Genomic DNA, 20,671 nt, shown 5'->3' on the forward strand with positions numbered 1-20,671 from the left:
CCACACTTGTCCGTAACTACAATCCATCTCTGGACAGTCTCGCCGGAGGTGCCCCATCTTCCCACAGCCGAAACAGGGACCGAGTTCAGGCCGCCTGCTCCGGGGGCCCACTCGGCTCGGGCTCCGGGGAGGGCTCCGCCGAGCCCTTGGGGGCCCCTGGCCCGGGGGTGTTGGCCCTGTCCGAGGGGCCGATTCGGTGCTCCGGACTTGGGGCTCCGTGTGGGGGTCGGGTCGGCGGTCCGAGTGCCGAGGTTTGCTTGGGGTGCCCCCCTTCCTTTCACTGCGGGCTGGTTCGGACCCGGCATTGGGGCGTCGAAAGGTGGGGCCCACTGCACTTTCGGCGGTGAGGAAATCTTCCATCAATGAAACAGCCGCAGACAGCGTCGCCGGCCGGTGGCAGAGCACCCAGGCCCGCCCTCGGGAGGGCAGGGTGTGGACGAACTGTTCCAGGACAACCTATTCAGTCACTTCCTCCGCCGTCCAGGCGTCCGGTTGTAACCACCGCCGGCAAGCCTCCTTTAACGTCTGGACCACCGACCGCGGCCGGGCCCCAGGAGGGTAGGTCTGGCTCCGGAACCGTTGTCGGAAGGTCTCGGGGCTGACGTCCAGAGCGTCAAGTATCGCGGCTTTCAGTGGTCATAATCCCGGGCTTCCTTGGTCACCAACTCGCAGTAGGCCGTTTGGGCCGCCCCGGTCAAGTAGGGGGCTAAGAGGGTAGCCCACTGGTCTCGGGCCCACCCGGCTACAAGGGCCACGCGCTCAAAAGTGACTAAGAAGGCCTCAGGGTCATCGTCCAGGTCCATCTTGGTCAGTCGCAAGGGAGCAGCTAAACGGGGCGTCCCCGCATTCTCCCCCGCTGGCCCCCCAGTGGGACGAGGGAGCGTAACCAGCAGCTGCTGCAACTGGATTGCCAATTGCTGCACCAACTGCTGCTGGTGCTCCAGCTGGGCCGCATGCTGCTCCTGCTGTAGCTGGCGGTGGGCGACATCTCGTTGCTGTTGCTGCTCGAGTTGAGCGGCCCGTTGTTGCTGCTGCAATTGGGACGCCTGCTGCTGCTCCTGACTCTCGGCCAGCAGCTGGAACAAACGCTCCATGTCCATCCTTTCTTATTGCCAAACGGGGGGGGCAACGGCCACTCCCCCTTCTAGCCCCTTCTCACAGGGGCAGGGGCTCAAGGGTCCCCACTTCTGGTACCACGTGTAGTAGGTTTGTGCTGGGGCTCGACCCTCCTGGGCGGAGGGGAGCCACACCGACTCACTATAAGCACAGACAGTCAACGCCCAGGCCCTTTGGTGCAGGGCTGAGTGGCCCACAGTTCAGGGAGCTCAGGCCCTCAGGCAGGGGCTGAGCAACAGCCAGTTACGGGGCTCAGGCCCTCTGGTGCAGGGGCTGAGTACCAGTCAGTTACGGGGCTCAGGCCCTCTGGGGCAGGGGCTGAGCAAACAAGCAGTATGTTCAGGGGCTCAGGTCCCTATACCTGAGCTTCAGGTGAGGGGGAGCCTGCCACCCGTGAGCAGGGGTGGCAGGGGGGGACGCAGGCCCACCCACTCCACTGCGTCCCAGCCCGGGGCCCTAGCAGCGGTTACTGCCGCTGCTGGTCAGTGGGGTGTCCTGACCGAAACACACTGACATTGGCTCACATGTGTCTACAGCCTGACCGGGGTCGGCTACCCCCGGGCTACTTCCGTGTTCCCCCTCAGGGCCTACCTCGTTGGTGACGCCAGGTTCGGGCCAGTCCAGCAGCATCGGTTCCTCTGGTCCGGGGCTTGGGGGCAGGTCTGGCAGCTCCTCAGGGAAATCTGGCCACTGGGGCTCGGGCGTCTCCTCCGGATAACAGCAGGGGCGGAGGCCCTCTGGGGGCTCCTCGCCTTTGTAGTTGGCGCGAGGCAGGCCTGATGGCTCCTCCCAATACTGGGTGCGGGGGGGCTCCTGCGTCTCCTCCTCGTAGTGGGCTCGGGGCAGGTCCAGCCAGTTAGGGCAACCGTCTCGGGTCTCAGAGGTCTCCCGGCCGCGAGCTCCCGGCGGCACGCCTGTTCCTTGCGGCGGTTGGGCTCTGACTGAGCTCCGGCAGCCGGCTTTTATACTTCCTGTCCCGCCCCTTGACTTCCGGGGGGCGGGAACAGGCAGTGGTGGCTCCGCCCACTCAGGTGCCTGCAAGGGGCTCCCTCTGCAAGGCAGGAGGGGAGCCACACCGACTCACTATTTGGGTTTAGACCCCATTGGGAGTTGGGCATCTGAGTGTTAAAGACAGGAACACTTCTGTTAGCTGCTTTCAGGTAAACCTGCAGCTTTGGAACAAGTAATTCAGACCCTGGGTCTGTTTTGGAGCAGACGGGAGTGTCTGGCTCAGCAAGACAGGGTGCTGGAGTCCTGAGCTGGCAGGGAAAGCAGGGGTAGAAGTAGTCTTGGCACATGGGGTGGCAGCTCCCAAGGGGGGTTCTGTGATCTAATCTGTCACAGGGCAGTCGTAAGGTTATTGTGGTGGTGGTGGGGGGGGGTTGCAGTACTTCTCCTCTTACTTCTGTGCTGCTGCTGGCAGCGGCGCTGCCTTCAGAGCTGGGCAGTTGGAGAGTGGTGGCTGCTGGCCGGGAGCCCGGCTGTAAAGGCAGAGCCACCACCAGCAGCAGTGCAGAAGTAAGGATGGCATGGTATGGTATTGCCACCCTTACTTCTGTGCTGCTGGTGGCAGGGTGCTGCCTTCAGAGCTGGGCACTTGGCCAACAGCTGCCACTCTCCGGCCGCCCAGCTCTGAAGGCAGCACAGATGTAAGGGTGGCAATACTACAGCCTCCTCTGAAATAACCTTGTGACCCCCTGCAACTCCCTTTTGGGTCAGGACCCACAATTTGAGAAACGCTGATCTCCCCCATGAAATCTATATAGTATGGGGTAAAAGCACACAAAAGACCAGATTTCATGGGGAGAGACCAGATTTCATGGTCCACGATGTGTTTTTCATGGCTGTGAATTTGGTAGGGCCCTAACCATAATCCATTTGTCACAGCTCCCGAAGGAAAGAATCACAGGTGCCGAGCCCAGTCAGACCTGCTGGGTAAGCATGGTCCATCCATAAAATACTATAGCCCAGGGCCCAGTCTATGAGAGAATCCTGAGACCTGAGGGTGCACACAGAGAGGGGACAGAGGTGCAGTTAGCTTTGTAACCATAAAATCATATAGAGACAGCATAAGTGGTTCAAATTTGGGGCTTAAGCAACCTCGAATTCTTTTAACATTAGAGGTGTGAATCTAAGTTCCCTTTAAGCTGCGCGGCTGCTGTTAAGCTCTGCGTGGGGGCTCAGGGCTGTGGCAGCGAGAGGCGCCCCTTCCCGCCAGCCCAAGTGCGGAGCTGCCGCAATGGAGAGAGGCACCCCTCCCTGCCAGCCCCAGCATGGACCTGTCCCGGACTTGCCGCGGCCTGGGGAGAGGAGCCCCTCCCTCGCCCCATCCCAGCCCTGCCGGAGCTGTCACAGCCGGGGAGAGGCGCCTCTCCCCCGGTCCTGAGCTGCAGTGGGGAGAGAGGACTGGGGGGAGTCCTCTCTCCCCACTGCAGCCCCTGGGAAGCCTGCACCCCAAACCTCTCATCCCAGTTCTCTGCCCCAGCACTGATCCCCCTCCCAAACCTCTCATCCCTGGCCCCACCCCAGAGCTTGTACCCCAGCCCTCTGCCCCAGCACTGATCCCCCTCCCAAAGCCTTCAGCCCCAGCCGTACCCCAGAGCCTTCACCCCTAGCCGGAGGGAGCCCTCACCCCCTGCACTCAACCCTCTGCCCCAGCCCTGAGCCCACTCCTGCATCCTGAACCCCTCATCCCCAGCCCCACCTCAGAGCTTGCACCCCTAGCCAGAGCCCTCACCCCCCCAAACCCCAACCCTCTGCCCCAGCCTTGCGCTCCCTCCTGCACCCCGAACCCCTCATCCCCGGCCCCAGGCCAGAGCCTTCACCCCCAGCCAGAGCCCTCGCCCCTGCCCCGCACCCCAACCCTCTGCCCCAGCCCTGAGCCCCCTTCCACTCTTCAAATCCCTCAGCTCCATCCCCACCACATGAATTTTGTTATGTGCACCAATATGAAGGTGATGTGTCACACATCACCTCCATATTGGTGCACATAACAAAATTCGTTCTGCACATGGATATAAACAATGAGAGGAAACACTGGTGTGAATGACACTGCTCTGAGAGTAGAGAGGTGAAGCAGCAAATCATGATGAACACAGTGTGCTCTCATCGAATAAATTAGCAATGTTTTCTAGACATACATGCATAAAATGAGCTGGAGAACATATGGTAGAAGCTTTCGATATTTCAGCAGCCATGCTGAACCAAGCTCTAAACCGGGCAAGGGAGTGTGTCAATGGTTGTGCCCACAGACTCATTAAAAATTTGGATAATCACAAAACTCGAAATCCTAAAGGGTCATTTTTAACTTGTAATGTAACTAGCTTTTAAAAAATAGTTAAAAATCATTTACCCTTGAAGGCCCCAACCAATTTGTGGTTTTAGAGTCATACCTTCCTATATTTTTAGATATTTTTTTCTCACCCCTGTTGCATGAATAATGTGCACAGAGGAAACTGACTAACTGATTATAATACAGTGGAAACAGCTAAACTAACTACACACACTCTGGTGTCAAATGCACCAAATAAACAAACTGAAATAATTAGAGAACATGTTATTTTTTTAACAATAGTAAGTAAAAATAAGAAGTCCAGAAAGAAATGTGACTATTAAAATTGGCCATGTTTCTTTAAAACATTTTTGGCTAGCTATTGGGACGTCACCACACATATTGTCATTTTTATACACAGGAGGATGCACATGTAAATTACTTTTCCTTGAAAGGTGGCTCTATAGTATTCAAAAACCTGTGTATGGCCTTAAAAAGTGTCCCATGAGCCAGCTTTATCCTGTTTCTTGTCTTTTCATTCTAGAATTCTAGCCAGCCATACCATTGGCTAGAGTTACCGTTTGTTTCTCTGAACTCTTTCAGTTATAGTGATCACAGGTATTGTTTCAGGTTGTGCTTTTTCTGAATTGTGGAACAGTAACATATAAAGCTTCGTTTTAAAGTGGATTTCTGTGATACATATCTATCAATATGTTAGATTGCACTTCCTGTTGGTAGTTTTATTTCAGTAGAAATGCAAACGTTAACATTGCTAAAATTAGACTTGAAAAGGAGTTGTTGTTGTTCAGCACCTCTCAGGATCGGATTCAAATATGTTACAATTAACAAGAAAGATGAATTCTGATTCATTTAAAAATATTTTAAATGCATAAGCTCAACATTTGTTTTTTTCAATAGCTTGTTTTTTTAACCAGGTTTTGTTTTGTTTCCAATAGCCTCTCTGCAATATTTCCATAGAATCTGTATGGATATCAGTGTTAGGTAAAAGAGACGTGATAATCAAAGGAGCAAACTTTACAGAAGCGTCAAACATTACAGTGGTGTTGACTGGAACCAGTAGCTGCAAACAAGACAAGTGAGTCCAAATAATACAAATATTTATGTTTATATTTTTAGTACAGTGAAAATTACACACATACCCCAGAGCTAAATTTTGCCTTTAGATGCACAGGCAAGTATGCAGCTCTCATTGACTTACAGTCAAGGGCAAAATGTGGCCCATTATTTACATGACTGACCCCTTAATTAGCCAAGTGCTGAACACATCCTGTAAGGTGCTCTGGCTCTCAACTCCCACTGAAAACAATGGAGGAAATACAGCCCTGCATTAGTGCACAGCCCAAGGGATGGTGTGGGCAGGTGGGAGGGGCACGTCTGATTCTGGATCCTGGAGCTGCCAGAGTGATCCTGGTTCAGCCCTTGGTACTAGTAAGGGATGTTCTGAAGGCTCCCCTGTCTCGTACTCAGGTGCCATTGCCCCTCTGGGCTTTGCAGCAGGCAGAAAATAGTTGGGGCATAGGAATGCTTGCGCCATGTTTGACCCACCCCAACAAATCCCAACCCTGCTTCAGAACTCTGCCGGTACTGGAGACTTCTGTGACAACTGAGTGCATAGAGTGTGCAGTGCTCAGTGAGACTGTTTGTGTAAGTGCCTGTTCACCAATGTGAATAAGAATTGCACAGTGTAACCCGTAGTGAAATAGACTAGATTACCCTCGATTAATGATACTCAATCTTGAAGAGTCACTTCAGAGGCACTGAGAGATGCATGCTAATTGTGCAATGGAAACCGGACATTGCTTTACACAACTTCATCAAACAGCCACAATGCAGTGTTTGTGGCACACAACTTCTTCATTCAGTTGACTAGCTGCCTTCTCCTCCTACCCCTTTTTCTTCAAGTAGTATCCCTATGGGTGCTTCACTGTAGGTGTGTCTGCATCCCTGCGCTGCTGATCAGAGAACTTTGGTAGCAGTCCATCCTGCCCGCGCATGTGTCGCTCCTTGCCTGCCATGAGGCTAGCCAGCATGCACGGGTGACCCTCCTCAGTTCCTTCTCAACCACCCTTGGCTAGAGACATAGCTAAAGCAGTCCTTTCACGGATTGTTAACTCCCTTTAGATTTGCTAATTTTAACTTCCCTTGAAGCCTTTTTTCCTTTGTTTCCTTGTTTGCATTTTATTTGGCCTTGCCTAAAAAAAATAAGAAGAAGAAAGAAAAATGAAGAAGAAAGGATTTGCCTCCTGCCAAACCTGTTGAGGGGGACCCTCAGGACAAGGGTATGCCATCTCTCCATGCTTCAAAAAGTGCCTCAGTTGCAAGGAATCTATCCCAGTAACTGTCGGACACTGCCTGGGGGAAAAGCACATTCCACAAAAGTGTAACTTGTGCCAACAACTGAAGCCCAGGTCTGGGAAAGAGAGAGATAAGGCTTAAACTCCTGCTCTTGGCCCTTCAACCCCCAGAATCCCGGCAGGAACTCTCAAGGCAACTTTCTATGTCATAGGGAAGTGAGCCCAGAGAGATTAGCCACTCACAGGATCACTAAGGTTTGTGAGTGCCCATAGTGAGCCCAGATCGAGCCGAAAACAATCCCTGGCTCCATCAATATAATCAGTACCAATGGCACGGAAGCTGGCTAAAACTGGTACCCAGGGAACGCATAGTACCAAGCCAACCGAACAAGTTGGACTGCTCAAGGACCCAATGGGCATGGGCAAAGAAGCACTGGTACTGCAGAAGTGTGAAAGACACAGAAGATCCACCCTGGGAAAGGCTCCGTCAGTACGGACATCTGCACCGGTACTGACTCCGGTGCACGTGGCACCGACGGACATTGCAGCCAGGTCCATATCCCCGACTCCATTGGTGCAAGCCGCTCAGCACTGACAACCACTGCCAGTACTGACACTATCGGCACTGCCTGATTTCCGGTTTGTGACGGATCTTTTGTCCAACGCCTGGATTCACATTTACTTAATACTGGAGCCCAGGTACCTAACTCACTCAGAGCCCCGGTTCACCGAGGTCTCCTTGCTTTACACAACTTCATTAAATAGCACCACCATTATCATTGGAGTTGGAAAGTGAAAAGGAAGAGTGGGTTCCCCATGCTCTTCTCACTTGCCATACTGGGCCCAATTTCACTATGGGCATCAGGCGTATTGCCCACCTGATCCACTGTCTCCCTGGTTTGGCCATCCATGCTACCAGCCGCCGGGCCCCTACCCACCATAATGGCCATACTGGGACTCTTGGCAGGCTCAGAGGCAGCAAACCTTCCATGCCTCCAGCATGGCATACCAACAAGCAAGGAGACACCTTTCTTCAGCTGTGGCTTCGAGGGCTTCTGAACCCCCAGGACAAGGGGAAGAAATTGAGGCAGAGGTGGAAGAAGAAATCACTCCCAAACCCATCTCTCATCGTCCTCACCAGATGAGATGGTGATCCACCCCACCCCCACCACCATTGATGACGGATGATTTCAAGTTATTCCAGGACTTGTCACAGAGGGTGGCAGAAGCCCTACAAATACCATTACAAGAAGAAGTGACAAAGTCCCATCACAAACTGGTGGACATCTTACATTCTGCCACCCTCCAGTTCCATGTAGCAAACTACCAAGCCTTGTTAGCACAATATGACTACCAGAACTACCCAAAACTCTGTTCCTTTATTGACCCACTCCCTGACTCTCATAAGGACCAATTCAAAACCATAATTAACAAGGGCCAACGGGTGGCTAAGATGTCCCTCCAGTCTGTGTTAGATGCAGCTGACATAGCAGCATGATCAATTTCCACGGCTGTTGTGATGAGACGGGCTTTGTGGCTTCATTTGTCCGGCTTCCTTAGAGAAGTCCAAACCACGGTGGAGGATATTCCTTTTGAGGAAACAAAGTTATTCGCAGAGAAGACTGACGTGTCTCTCCACATGCTGAAGGATTCTTAGACGACTCTTCGATCCTTTGGGATCTCTACTCCCATTTATAAAAGAAAGTACAGTCCTCTGCCACCGTTCAAGCCCTGATCAGCGCAATATGCATCTCACTACTCATCATAAAGATCTTATGAGCCACAGAGGAAGAAGCTGAGGTTCTCCAGGTGAAAGTAATCAGGACCCCAACTGACTTTATCTCAACCCTCCACTTTGAAGTGGCAATTTTGACGGGTTGGTCGAGGTGCCCATAGAACACTCTCCTCACCATCTCAAACTGGAAAACCTTGCCCATCCCTTCGGAGACCATCTCTCCCCGTTCCACAGCACATGGGAACAGATAACCTCTGACAAGTGGGTGCTGGAGATCGTCCAGAACAGATATGCAATTCATTTCTCCTCCCACCCCCTTTCCAAACACCCTTCCCTGTCCCTCTTCAGGGACCCTTCTCTTGAGAGTCTACTACATCTATAAGTAAACCATCTCCTCAGCATAGGCGCCATAGAACCTGTGCCCGTACATCTCAGAAGCAAAGGCTTCTACGCTTGCTACTTCCTGATCCAAAGAAAAAGAGAGGTTGGAGACCCATACTGAACCTCAGAGCACTCAACAAATACATCAAAGCACAGAAAATCAAGATGGTTATCCTATTAATGATTATTCCAGCATTAGATAAAGGAGATGGGTTCTCAGCCCTTGACTTTCAAGATACCTACTGTGACGAACTGGGACTGTTCTTACTGTGGTTTTTGAATGCTGACAGGGGAGCTGGCTGGTGATATGGCTGGGAGGCAGACGGGGCTCTGACCTCCCAAGGGGGCTGGAGTGCCCGAGGACCTCAAGATGGACCTAATTGAGGGGGATCCTGTTGTCTGTGCCTGCAAGACCTGTCCTGGACTGTGTTCCTGTCGTCTAAATAAACCTGCTTTACTGGCTGGCTGAGAGTCATGGTGAATCACAGGAAGCCGGGGGTGCAGGGCCCCGAGTCCCCCCACACTCCGTGACACCTACTTCCACATTTCTGTCATACTGAGTCTCAGACATTACCTCAGATTCATGCTGGGCCAGGACCACTACCAGTACAGTGTACTCCCGTTTAGCCTCTCATCGACGCCTAGGATATTCTCCAAGGTCCTTTTGGTAGTGGCGGTCCACTGACACTCTCAGGGCATCCTGATTTATCCTTACCTGGATGACTGCTTTCTCAGGGCACGGTCCTTCACAGAGGCCCAATGAATCACCCAGACCACACTGGATCTGTTTCTGAATCTGGGCCTATAGACCTTAACACATGTATAGAGGCTAGAATTCATAGGAGCCAACCTCGACTCTGTTCAGGTGAAGGCGCTCCTCTCATATCACAGATTCCATAGTCTCTCCTCGTTGATAGAGATAGTACAATCCTTCCCCCAGATTTTAGCCAGACATTGCCTACAGCTCCTGGAGAAAAAGGAAACATCATACTGATTACTCCCACATGGCTCCTACATGGCCCAGACAGACATGGTACCCTTACTTCTCACAGTTGGCATTATATCCACCAATGATGACTCTTCCAATCACTCCTTATCTCCTGTTGCAGAACGAGAGATGCACTCTTCATCCCAATCTGTGGGTTTTCTGGCTCAAAGCATGGCTCCTTCGTGGTGCCAGCACATGGAGACATCTTGCTTTGAGGAAGTACAGGAGGTGCTGTTACACAGTAGGAAAGGAACTACTCGTCGTACCTATCTGCAAAAATGGAAAAGATTCCAGATAGGGTACCAACCTAAAGGCGTCACCCATTATACAGCCACCCTATTGGTAATCCTGGACTACCTGTTGGCTTTCAAGAAATTGTGACTCTCCGTTAGTTCACTAAAGGTCCATTTAGCAGCAGTTGCAACCTTCCACCAACAGGTAGAAGATTACTCAGTCTTCTCCCATCCAACTACAAAGAGGTTTCTTAAGGGCATAATGAACTTCTTCTCACAACCTACACTTCCCATTCCTCAATGGGATCTCAACCTAGTGCTAAAAGTACTAGGTAGACCGCCATTTGAGCCTATGGCCACTTGCTCATTACCTCACCTTTCCATGAAGACAGCGTTCCTCATAGCCATCAGCTCTTCAAGAAGGATAGGGGAAATAGCAGTTCCAATGGCGCATCCCCAAGGTCACGCTTTAGACCACATCCAAAGTTCACTCCCAAAGTGACTTCCGTATTCCACGTAAATCAGCTTCCAACCTTTTATCCCAAACCTCAACACGATAATAGGGAAGCCATTCTTCACATGCTTGATGTGAGGAGAACTTTGGCCTTCTATTTGGACAGGACAAGAGCCTTCAGAAAATCTCCAAGACTCTTCCTCCCCGTTGCAGATAGATCAAAAGGTACAGCGATTTCAGCTCAGAGACTCTCCAAGTGGGTCTCGGGCTGTATTATATTCTGTTACCAATTGCGCAATGTAACACCTCACTCTGTAATATGCATGCATTCTACAAGGTCAATCTCCTCATTGGCTGCCTTCTCCAAGGGTATCCCTATATCAGAAATCTGCAGAGCAGCGACCTGGGCATCTACATATACCTTTGCAGAACACTATGCCATCCTGGGTGATTCAGCTTCAGATGCCAAATTTGGTGCTACCGTGCTATCATCCATATCAGACTTGACTCCAAAATCCCTGCCTCCAGCGGTGGGCACTGCTCAGGAGTCACCAACAGTGGAGCACCCATAGGAACACTACTTGAAGAAGAAGAGGAAGAGGTTACTCACCTGGTGCAGTAATGATGGTTCTTTGAGATGTGTGTCCCTATGGGTGCTCCATGACCCGCCCTCCTCCCCTCTACTTCGGAGTTTTTGTCATTGACTCTGTGGTAGAGAAGGACCTGAGGAGGGTCGCCCGCACATACTGGCTAGCCTCGTGGCAGGTGAGGAGCAGCGCATGTGCGGGCAGGGCGGACAGCTAACAAAGTTATCCAACCAGCAGTGCAAGGACGCAGATACACCTACAGTGGAGCACCCATAGGGACACACATCTCAAAGAACCATCGTTACTGCACAAGGTGAGTAACTTCTTCTTTCTGGGAGTCTTTTCTCCGCTCTCCGTCTCTTCAGTTTATGGCCTGCCTGCAGTAACATGGAGAGGTGATGGGGGCTTCTGTCAGTTTGTTTAATGCTACTTGGATTGCATTGCATGATCAGACCCAGGGACCCGCTTTTGGCAGTTCGGGCGGAAGTCCGAGTGGGGCTTTTTTTTTTTTTTTGCTTCGGCAGTTCGGGCAGGAGTCCGAGCACTTTTTTTTTTTTTTTTGCTTGGAGTGGCAAAAATGGTAGAGCTGGCCCTGCAGCGCGGCAGGGGGTGCATGCTCAAAAAGTTTTTACTGATAGGGGAGCACGATCAAAAAAGTTTGGAGACCACTGCTCTAGAGTCACAGCTTGAGTGTCTCTGACCTAGTTAAAATGCTGCAAAAACATCTGCACTGTTTTTCTTTCTCCTCCAGCATACAAGTCAGCAAGGTGTTAAATGACACACATGTGAGAGTCTCTCTCCCACCTGGACGCAAAGAGGCCAAGAGTGTATGCATAAAGGCCAATGGGCGTCAATGTTCACCACCAATCACAGTATATTATGTCTCTGAGCCATCATGTACTAAAATAGAGCCAAACACCACTTGGGCCAGGTAATTCTTGTTTTGGTTTTATTTTTTATAGATTTAATAAAGCTTTATCATACTATGTTAATATTAGTAAACTTAACTGGCTGCCAGGTCCTCGGCTGGTATAAACGGGGATACCTGTGTTGGATTTCAGTGAAGCTGTACTCATTTACACACGATAAGGTTCTGATCCAATAATCCAGTTAATCACCACTTTAACCCATTTGGGTGTATGGCAGGGAAGAATTTAGCCCCATGAAAGATACATTTGTGGAAAAGTACAAAACTATTTTTAACCCTCCTTAATAGTAAATGAAAAATAAACCTCGGTACTAAACTGAGTTCTAAAACAAAAGTGCCAACGTACCACAAACATATTTTGATTTCCCCCCATAATTTATTTTGGCCATACATTGTGAATTTCCCCTTCAGGACTAGCTGCAGAGTTTCTCCTGTACATTAAAAGTATCTTTTAAAAAAAAGAAGTGAACTGAACATAAAATGAAAATTCCCCTTCCTTGAGTAATATGTATGAAATGCCTCCACTGACTTGTCTTTGGGACAAAGTGCCAGATGCTTCCTGTGAGGTGCTCTACACCCTCAACTCCTACTAAAAGACAACAGGAATTGTGCATAGTCCTAGGTTGCTCCAGGAGCAGCAAAACAATGTGATGCTCCTTGCTCAAGGTAGATCTTTGGCTTATGCTCTGGTGCTAGCCCTTAGTGAGCACAATTTGGTTAATACAAGCAAATGCATTGTTGCTACTTGAATGGAAGAAAACGTATGACTAACTGAGAAGTAATATATCCCTATAGATTATTAGATCTTTTGGGACTTGCCTTGGATCTCTCGTGAGCAAACAGGATTTGCACCATGAAAGAGGCATGTAACTATATCGTATCTTTGAAAGTACTTTCAACGTAACTGGAAAATCAGTCATACAAATTACCTACCTCTGCAACTTGTTTTTATTTTATCTACTGTTACCAAGGCAAACCGTTATACATTGTGGCTAGTAGTTCCTTCTTGAATAAAATGTTTGAAATGTAAACAGGAAAACAAGATATGTATTTATTTGTGGGGAAAAACTAACATTAACACCTCAATTTTTTTTATAGTGGCGGTCGCAAAATAACCCTCTTTGGGAGAAATTTTAATGTGACAGACAGTATCATTATTTCAGATGACCAGAGATTCAAATTTAATGTAAGTCTTGGACTCCTTTGCAATAACAAAATATGTGTTTTTAAAGGAATAATTTTTGTTCTTAAGCTCTTTCAAAAGCTTAAGCACATGCTTAACTTTACTCATGTGAGTAGTCCCATTGAATTAAATGGGACTACTCATATCAGTAAAATTATGTATGTGTTTAAATATTTGCAGTCAAGGTCTAAAATAGTTAATTCCCATGCATAGTTCTCCAAGGCCTTAAAGTTCTAAGGATTCTCCCTCCGATTTTTCCGTTTCTTCACTTCCTGAAAGGCCTTGCATTCCAGCAACCCTCTCCATCACCAACATAGATACAGCCTTAGAAGAGTGCATGGCTGGTGCTATGATTGGTGCTTAAAAGAACAAAAATGACCAATACAGAACTTACTTCAAATATAGTACACAAAGTATTGCTCTTAAATAGAAGGTTTATCAGTTTCCCATGTGATGTCAGCAGGATTTAAAAGTGCTATTGAGTGCCTCAGTTTCTTACTGTATGTACCTTGGAGTACTTCAGCACTGAGAGTTTTGCTGTTTTTTTTCCTAGGTCTCTGGATGTCCTGGAAGTACTTCTCCATATAGTTTCCTAACACCAGATGTTAGCTTTTCAAAAGAGTATAAATGTTTTGATGTGTCACTAAATGTGGAAACTGTCCTTATACCTTGTATGCAATTACAATATTATCCTGACCCTATATTTATTGACTATCAACTGCATATTGAGATGGACCCACATCTGGAATTAAAATTATATGTAAGTTTTTAAAAAAATCAAACAAAAATTCACATATGATAGTTTAAAGTTTTACCACATTTAATAATAGTTTCCCATTTCAAATTTGTTCTCTTCAGAAAAAAAATGACAACTTAAATATTTCTGAAAATGAGATTGGCGTCACTCTCACTCACATGATGAATGATATACATTTGGAACCTATCATCTTCAGGGTTCAAAATATTACCCAAACCCTAGATCGTACTACTATACTGTGCAAAGTCGATAGGGAAAAACCAGGCAAGATTGAGTTATCCACTGTGAAAGTTTGGGTAAGTAAAAATTCTTTCCCTAGTGATTTAACATTGTTTGTTTTTTATGCTTATAAAATAGGTCCTAAGATGTTAATTAGCTGATCATAGATATCCTTTATAATTAAAGAGTGAAATAGCATTATAACATATCTTACCTAAAATATTTCACAGCCAAGTTGTCTTGCTGTGATGCTACTCATGCTCAGGTTTAGGTGAACTTGCAAGTTTGTCCATGTGTATCTGATAAGCTATATGAAAACTTCAAGACCTGTGAGCTATCACAGTGTCTTATGAGGACTTCAAGGGACTAAGTGCTGCTCCTCTCAACCTCCCTGGAGCAGAACTAATGAGAAGAGGGCAGGATGCATGCTTTGCAGCTGTGCCATCTGTGCCACCTTCAGGGTGTGGTTGGTTGTAACTGTGAAGCTCCATTGGCTGAAGTAATTCCCCATGGGGGGGGGGAGGTAATCCAGGGGCTGGGCTACAGAGGTGTGAGCCTAGGTAAGTGCAAGGAAATGACCTAGGTTTGGTGCAAGGCCTCTACCAGAAATGTTGTTTTTCTTTGGTGTTGACTTGAGCCTTACATTTGTCTTTTTGCTGATCAGGGTAGACATCTGTAGTGAAAAGAGCAGTTTTTGTCTGTGAAAATTTGTTTTTACTCTCTTGAAAATGACAACATTTTTGTTTGCAGTGATTCTGGTGAGTGCAGATATTTGGCTGGTTTCAGGTCAAAATCTGCCTTTGCTTACACCACATTAATTTCAGTGAGGCTAGCCTGAAATATAAGTGATGGCAGCATTTGGCTCATTGTCAGTAGTTTTACATTTTTCACACAGCACAGTTTTGTTCTTTTGGTTTAACTTAAGATATGGTAAATGTTATGTTTGGATCAGTTCATATATGTTTTTCCAAACTGCTTCTTCCTTCCCAATGATTTACCTAGTCAGGGTTCATCACTTCAGCTGAAGAGACCAGTTGATTTATCCATTGAACATGATCTTCTGCAAACATGGACTAGAGTAGCTACATTCCACTAATACAGCTGTCTATTTTTGCATTAGGTCACATTAGGAAACTTTTCGCAGGAAGTTCAAAAGCAATCATCGCACAAATATTTTTATGTTCTGTCTTTGCTGCCTATCTTATTACTGGGTGTAATTGTTGGTAAGTACTGTTATGCATTACCCTGTAATTTGATTTGTTGAAAGAGATAATTACTGTGTATACCTTAAAAGTGTCTGGGATTGTCCAGGATGATCACAGAAAGTCTGATATTTTTCCCAGGTTCAGTTGGGAACAGCTAGGTAGATTATTTTGCTCTGGTGGTAAAGTTCATCATCACAGAGTACAAGATGTAATAAGGCAGTTTCAGTAGCCAGTTCTTCCAGGAAATGCACCATGTGGCCATGCAAGATCTAGGAACTACAGCCCAGATCCTCAAATGTCTTTAGGTGCCTAATTCCCATTGAAATCAGTGGGAGTTGGGTGGCTATATACCTCTGGTGATCTGGGCCTACATTCCTACATCACAAGTTAGCGCCTTCCCAGTTGTCAAAACAAAGCTCCCCAAGGGCGAGTGTCTCCAGCACAGTTGCTTACCATCAAACAATGGTTGTGATCATCCCATTTTAGATGATTCATGAGTTTAATTAATTGTAGTTAGTTTGATCAGGTGTTTATTTCTCACCCATTCTTTTCATTATTCTAATTCTGCCGTATTTTTACTCCATCATGTTTTGTAGTGAGAGGCATGTCTCAGCCTTTACTGCTACCCTTGTCAATGCCTCTCCTCTCTCACAAGTGTTAACTAAGCAATTTGGAAATATTTCTCTTTCTTGTAAAATCAGTCAAGTTTGAAGAGTTTTATTCCACTGTCTGTCAGATGCTGCTGCTTAGCATGCAGATTTGAGTGTGTTATCTGTTAAAAGAAAGTCAGCCTGATAATTCTGAGATCCAAATAAAAGGAGTGTGTTATTAAAGAGTGCCTTGCATAATGGGATACTATTGTCAGCGGATCCTGTTTTAAGCAATCGAGCCTAGTTGTCTGAGCAGGAGTCAAGCCTAGTATTTGGAACGGGAATCAGGCCTGGTGATCGGAGTCTGAAAGCCAGAGCCAAGGGTTGAGAAAGGATTAGAATCAGGAACCAGGGCCGAAAGTCAGAACCCAAGTCAGAGTCTGAATGCCAGAGACTAGGGTTGAGACAGTGTTGGAGTCAGGAGTCAGTGCCAAGGGTCGGATCCAACTTATCAGATGTCAGGGAAGGCAGGAGCAGGGCTGGTTCTGAGGCAGGCGCAAGGCTGGGACAGGACAGAAACAAGGCTGGGTACAGGGCAAGGTCTGGGCTGGATCTGTGGAGGAGCAGAGCAGGAGCAGGGTGTGGCAAAAGATGAGGCAGAGAATCAGTGGGCCTGTGTGTTGAGCAGCCAGGTAGCTACTGCTGCTCCAGAGTTTAAGAACCGGCCTGCTGGCTTCCTCAGCCAGTCAGGCAGAGTGGTCTGTCAGGAAGCCTCACTGGTTTGTTAAGGTGTCAGGAGTACAGAGCAGGTGCAGCTACCGGGCTTTACTCCTGAGGCCTGGTCCATGACTAGGACTCCTCTGTGCTACTAAAATTAATAATAACACTGCTCTACAGCCAAAATGCTTCTGAAATAAATGTAGTCAAACTTTACTAATTCTGGGTCACTGAGAACGAAAATTATGCTTAAAATTGTTGATTGGCTCTAGTTTTCAAGATATGCTATTAGGTCAGTATATACAACCCTTGACTTGGGAATTGCCGAGGATAAGTGAGTTATAAAGGGAAAGGATCTCAATTTAAACCAGAAATGACTAAAATACATCTTTGACTGGATCTATGAATAAATCTATGACTGGGTTTGGACAGTACTTGCTTTTTAGGCAATGATGCAATCTGAAGCTGGTATTGCGTCATACATGATATGAATTGCATCATGTTATTCCTAGAAGTCATGGATGATGCAATCATAACGAAGCTTACATCACTCTGCTGAACAAATTGCCCTATATCAGCTCTAGAAATCATACAGTGCCGTGCCCTTTTATTTGTCAGTGTTTGATTTTGCAAAGGGACACATTTCTGTTTAGCCAAAGTGAGCAGAGATGCCTTGTACTTGTGTGAACAGTGCAGATAACTTCTGCTATGTTTGTGGTGAAGTGACTTTTGCATCACAAAAGCGCAGTATAACCACTATGGTTAAGAAAGCCTATCACCTTTATTTTGGCTGCAAAATTGGAGATCAGGACAAGAGGTGGGCCCCACACATATGCTGCAACACTTGTGCAACAAATTTTCGCCAGTGGTTAAACAGGAAAAGGAAATCTATGCCTTTTGCAGTGCCAATGATTTGGAGAGAGCCAACAGATCATACCAGCAATTGTTACTTCTGCATGGTGCCTCCAGTTGGGAAAGGTGTGTCAAAGAAGAAAAAGTGGACTGTGCATTATCCAAACATTCCATCAGCTATACACCCAGTACCCCACGGAGAAGGACTGCCGGTTCCTGATGCACCAGAATCATTCTCACTTGAGTCAGACGAGAAAGAGGATGAAACTTCTGGTCCTGAACCATCAATGTCACAGGACCCACATTTTCTCCCATCCTCCTCCTCTGAACCATACCTCAGAACACAAGGTGAACTGAATGACCTTGTCAGGGATTTGGAACTACCCAAGAGTAAGGCAGAGCTGTTGGGCTCCAGACTACAGCAGTGGAATCTCCTGGCAGGTGATGTTAGGGTTTCCATGTTCCGTGACCGTCAAAAGGACCTTGTCCCATTCTTCTTCATGGAAGGTGATCTTGTAGCCTGCAACAACATCGATGGTGTGATGGCAGCCCTCAACATTGTTCACGATCTAGATGAGTGGAGACTGTTCATTGATTCATCGAAGACGAGTCTTAAAGCTGTTTTACTGCATAATGGCAATGTTTTGCCATCAATTACAGTTGGTCATGCAGTCCATATGAAGGAAACCTATGACAACATGAAACAACTTTTGAGGTGCATAAACTATGACCAACATCAGTGGCAGTTCTGTGGCGATTTGAAGGTTGTTGTTCTCTTGCTTGGTCTGCAGACTGGATACACAAAGTACTGCTGTTTTCTCTGCAAATGGGATAGTCGTGCAAGAGATTCCCACTACATCAAGAAAGATTGGCCACTCTGACAGTCATTGGAGCCTGGGAGGAAAAGTGTTCAGCATCCACCACTTGTTGAATCAAGGAAGATTTTGTTACCACCCTTACACATCAAGCTGGGTCTGATGAAGAACTTTGTCAAGGCCATTGACAAACACAAGCAGCTTTCAAGTACCTCCGTGGAAAATTTCCAAGGTTAAATGAAGCTAAGATAAAGGAAGGTGTCTTTGTTGGTCCTCAGATTCGTGAACTTCTTCGAGATGATGCATTTAACCATGCACTGCGTGGCAAGGAAAAGACGGCATGGAAAGCTTTCCAGTTAGTGGCAATAAATTTTCTCGGAAACAACAAGACAGACAACTACAGGTTGTTGGTGGAAAACCTCCTCAAGGCATACAAAAGCCTTGGTTGCAACATGTCACTAAAGATACATTTTTTTGCACTCTCATCTAGATTTTTTTCCACCGAACTGCGGAGCAGTGAGCGACGAGCACGGCGAGCGATTTCACCAGGACATTGCAACAATGGAGAAACGCTATCAGGGCAAATGGAACCCATCAATGCTTGCAGACTATTGCTGGACAGTGACAAGAGATGCTCCATTTAATGAATACAAGAGACAAGCCAAGAAGCGCCGAGTAGACACTGAATAGGACTAAACTATGTACATAATAGTTTTTTGCCTTTTGTTTCATAATAAATTTTATTTATATAACCCTTTTGCTGATTTTTAAAGTGTTACATAAACAGGACAGGTGAAATATTATCATGTAAAGCAACCATAAACACATGAAAAGACCTAGGTTTACAATTTATGATTAAAACTCTACTATCTACACAATATACATAGACATAAAATGTAAAAATTAAATATCTTAGAAATAGTAGCCAATCAGTTGTTTTAATTGTCATATTTGAATTCAGCACATCAAAATACATAATAAATAGCACATTTTATCTCTGAAGCAGACGACTTCCCAAAAATTGTAGACCAGTGAAGAATGTTACTGAAGATCCTTTTTTTCTTACACTCATTTTCATTTTATTGTTAGTATTGGTATATAAAGCAGATTTGTTCGTCTTATTTCTATATTAAGTATCTGATACAATTTTCTTTCCATTTTTTTTAGTGGCAATCATAGTAACTAGATACAAATCCAAACAATTAACCCGTAAACTGAGTCAACAAATTGAACTGTTAGAATGTGAAATTCGGAAAAAAATACGTGATGGTAGGTCTGCACAGCTTTCTTTTGTTTAATAAGTATATCATTTCTGAAATTAAAGTGCCATGAAGACACTCACATTTTTTAAATATTTTGTTTCATAGACTTCATTAAACAGAAATAGAATGGTTTGGAATGTGAATATCAGAGTTTCTTGTTAATGTTGGTGTGCAGTAGTAGCTAATTCTAGAAGCTAATAGCATTGCATGTAACAATTTACTTGAGCAAAATTGGAGATAAAAAAACTGCATCCAATCAATGTTTTCCATCCCACAGAGATTCAGCTTGAAAAATAATGCATCAAGTTTTAGAACTGTTTTTAAGAACCTCTTTTCAGGGTCATATTGAAAGCTGTAATTGTGTAGATAATTTTGCGTTATCAAAGCTAACATTCCAGGGGGTTGTTATTTCAGGATTTGCAGAACTACAGATGGATCACTTAGATGTGGTGGATAGTTTTGGAACTGTTCCCTTCCTCGACTACAAACATTTTGCTCTTAGAACTTTCTTCCCAGAGGTAAATGGTTGCTAGTCTTTTAGGTATAATCCTTCCACGGTTATCAAGTAAGGACCAAATAGCTCATGTAAATATCACCATGTGATTTTCACAGGAGACCTTGTATACTACTACAAATCCAGTAGAATAGTGCTGGGCAAACATTGCAGGGGAGTGTTTAGATCTGTTGATCGTAGGTTCTGTAAAACTTCATATGCTCCAAGTCTAATTTTTTTAATTAAATTAACCCTAGTGTCCCCTTAATTCATATGTGTTTAATGATTGTGTGTGCCATGTAAGGGTCTCTCATAGCCTTGCCTCACTAGATCTGCCTCCCTTCATGAGACTACCATTCCTAAACCTGCATTTTATCTGTTGCTTTTTATCTCTCACATGCTCACCTGTCTGTACAAAACTTAATTAAGTTAACTTAAACTGTTCGGCTAACATGTTTACATCATGGGACTTCCCCGTTGACTCAGCAAGGTGAGGAGGAGGCCTTACAAGTTCTCTCTCACAAGCCTGCACATTAATTAATTTCAGTAAATTAAATTAAAAGTAGGAAA

General features: G+C 46.4%; 1 protein-coding gene across 1 annotated transcript in view; it reads left to right on the forward strand.

The window, feature by feature from the left end:
• PLXNC1 (plexin C1) overlaps positions 1 to 20,671 on the forward strand; it is a 104,294-nt gene that overhangs the window by 52,122 nt on the left and 31,501 nt on the right. Inside the window, exons 10-17 of the mRNA XM_005306481.5 lie at positions 5,344 to 5,483; positions 11,832 to 12,011; positions 13,107 to 13,194; positions 13,745 to 13,951; positions 14,050 to 14,244; positions 15,288 to 15,390; positions 19,514 to 19,615; positions 20,023 to 20,126. Coding sequence (XP_005306538.3) covers positions 5,344 to 5,483; positions 11,832 to 12,011; positions 13,107 to 13,194; positions 13,745 to 13,951; positions 14,050 to 14,244; positions 15,288 to 15,390; positions 19,514 to 19,615; positions 20,023 to 20,126 — 1,119 coding nt within the window. The remainder of the gene's footprint in view (positions 1 to 5,343; positions 5,484 to 11,831; positions 12,012 to 13,106; positions 13,195 to 13,744; positions 13,952 to 14,049; positions 14,245 to 15,287; positions 15,391 to 19,513; positions 19,616 to 20,022; positions 20,127 to 20,671) is intronic.

This window comes from Chrysemys picta, chromosome 1 (assembly GCF_011386835.1).
Source record: "Chrysemys picta bellii isolate R12L10 chromosome 1, ASM1138683v2, whole genome shotgun sequence".
Taxonomy (NCBI): Eukaryota; Metazoa; Chordata; order Testudines; family Emydidae; genus Chrysemys; species Chrysemys picta.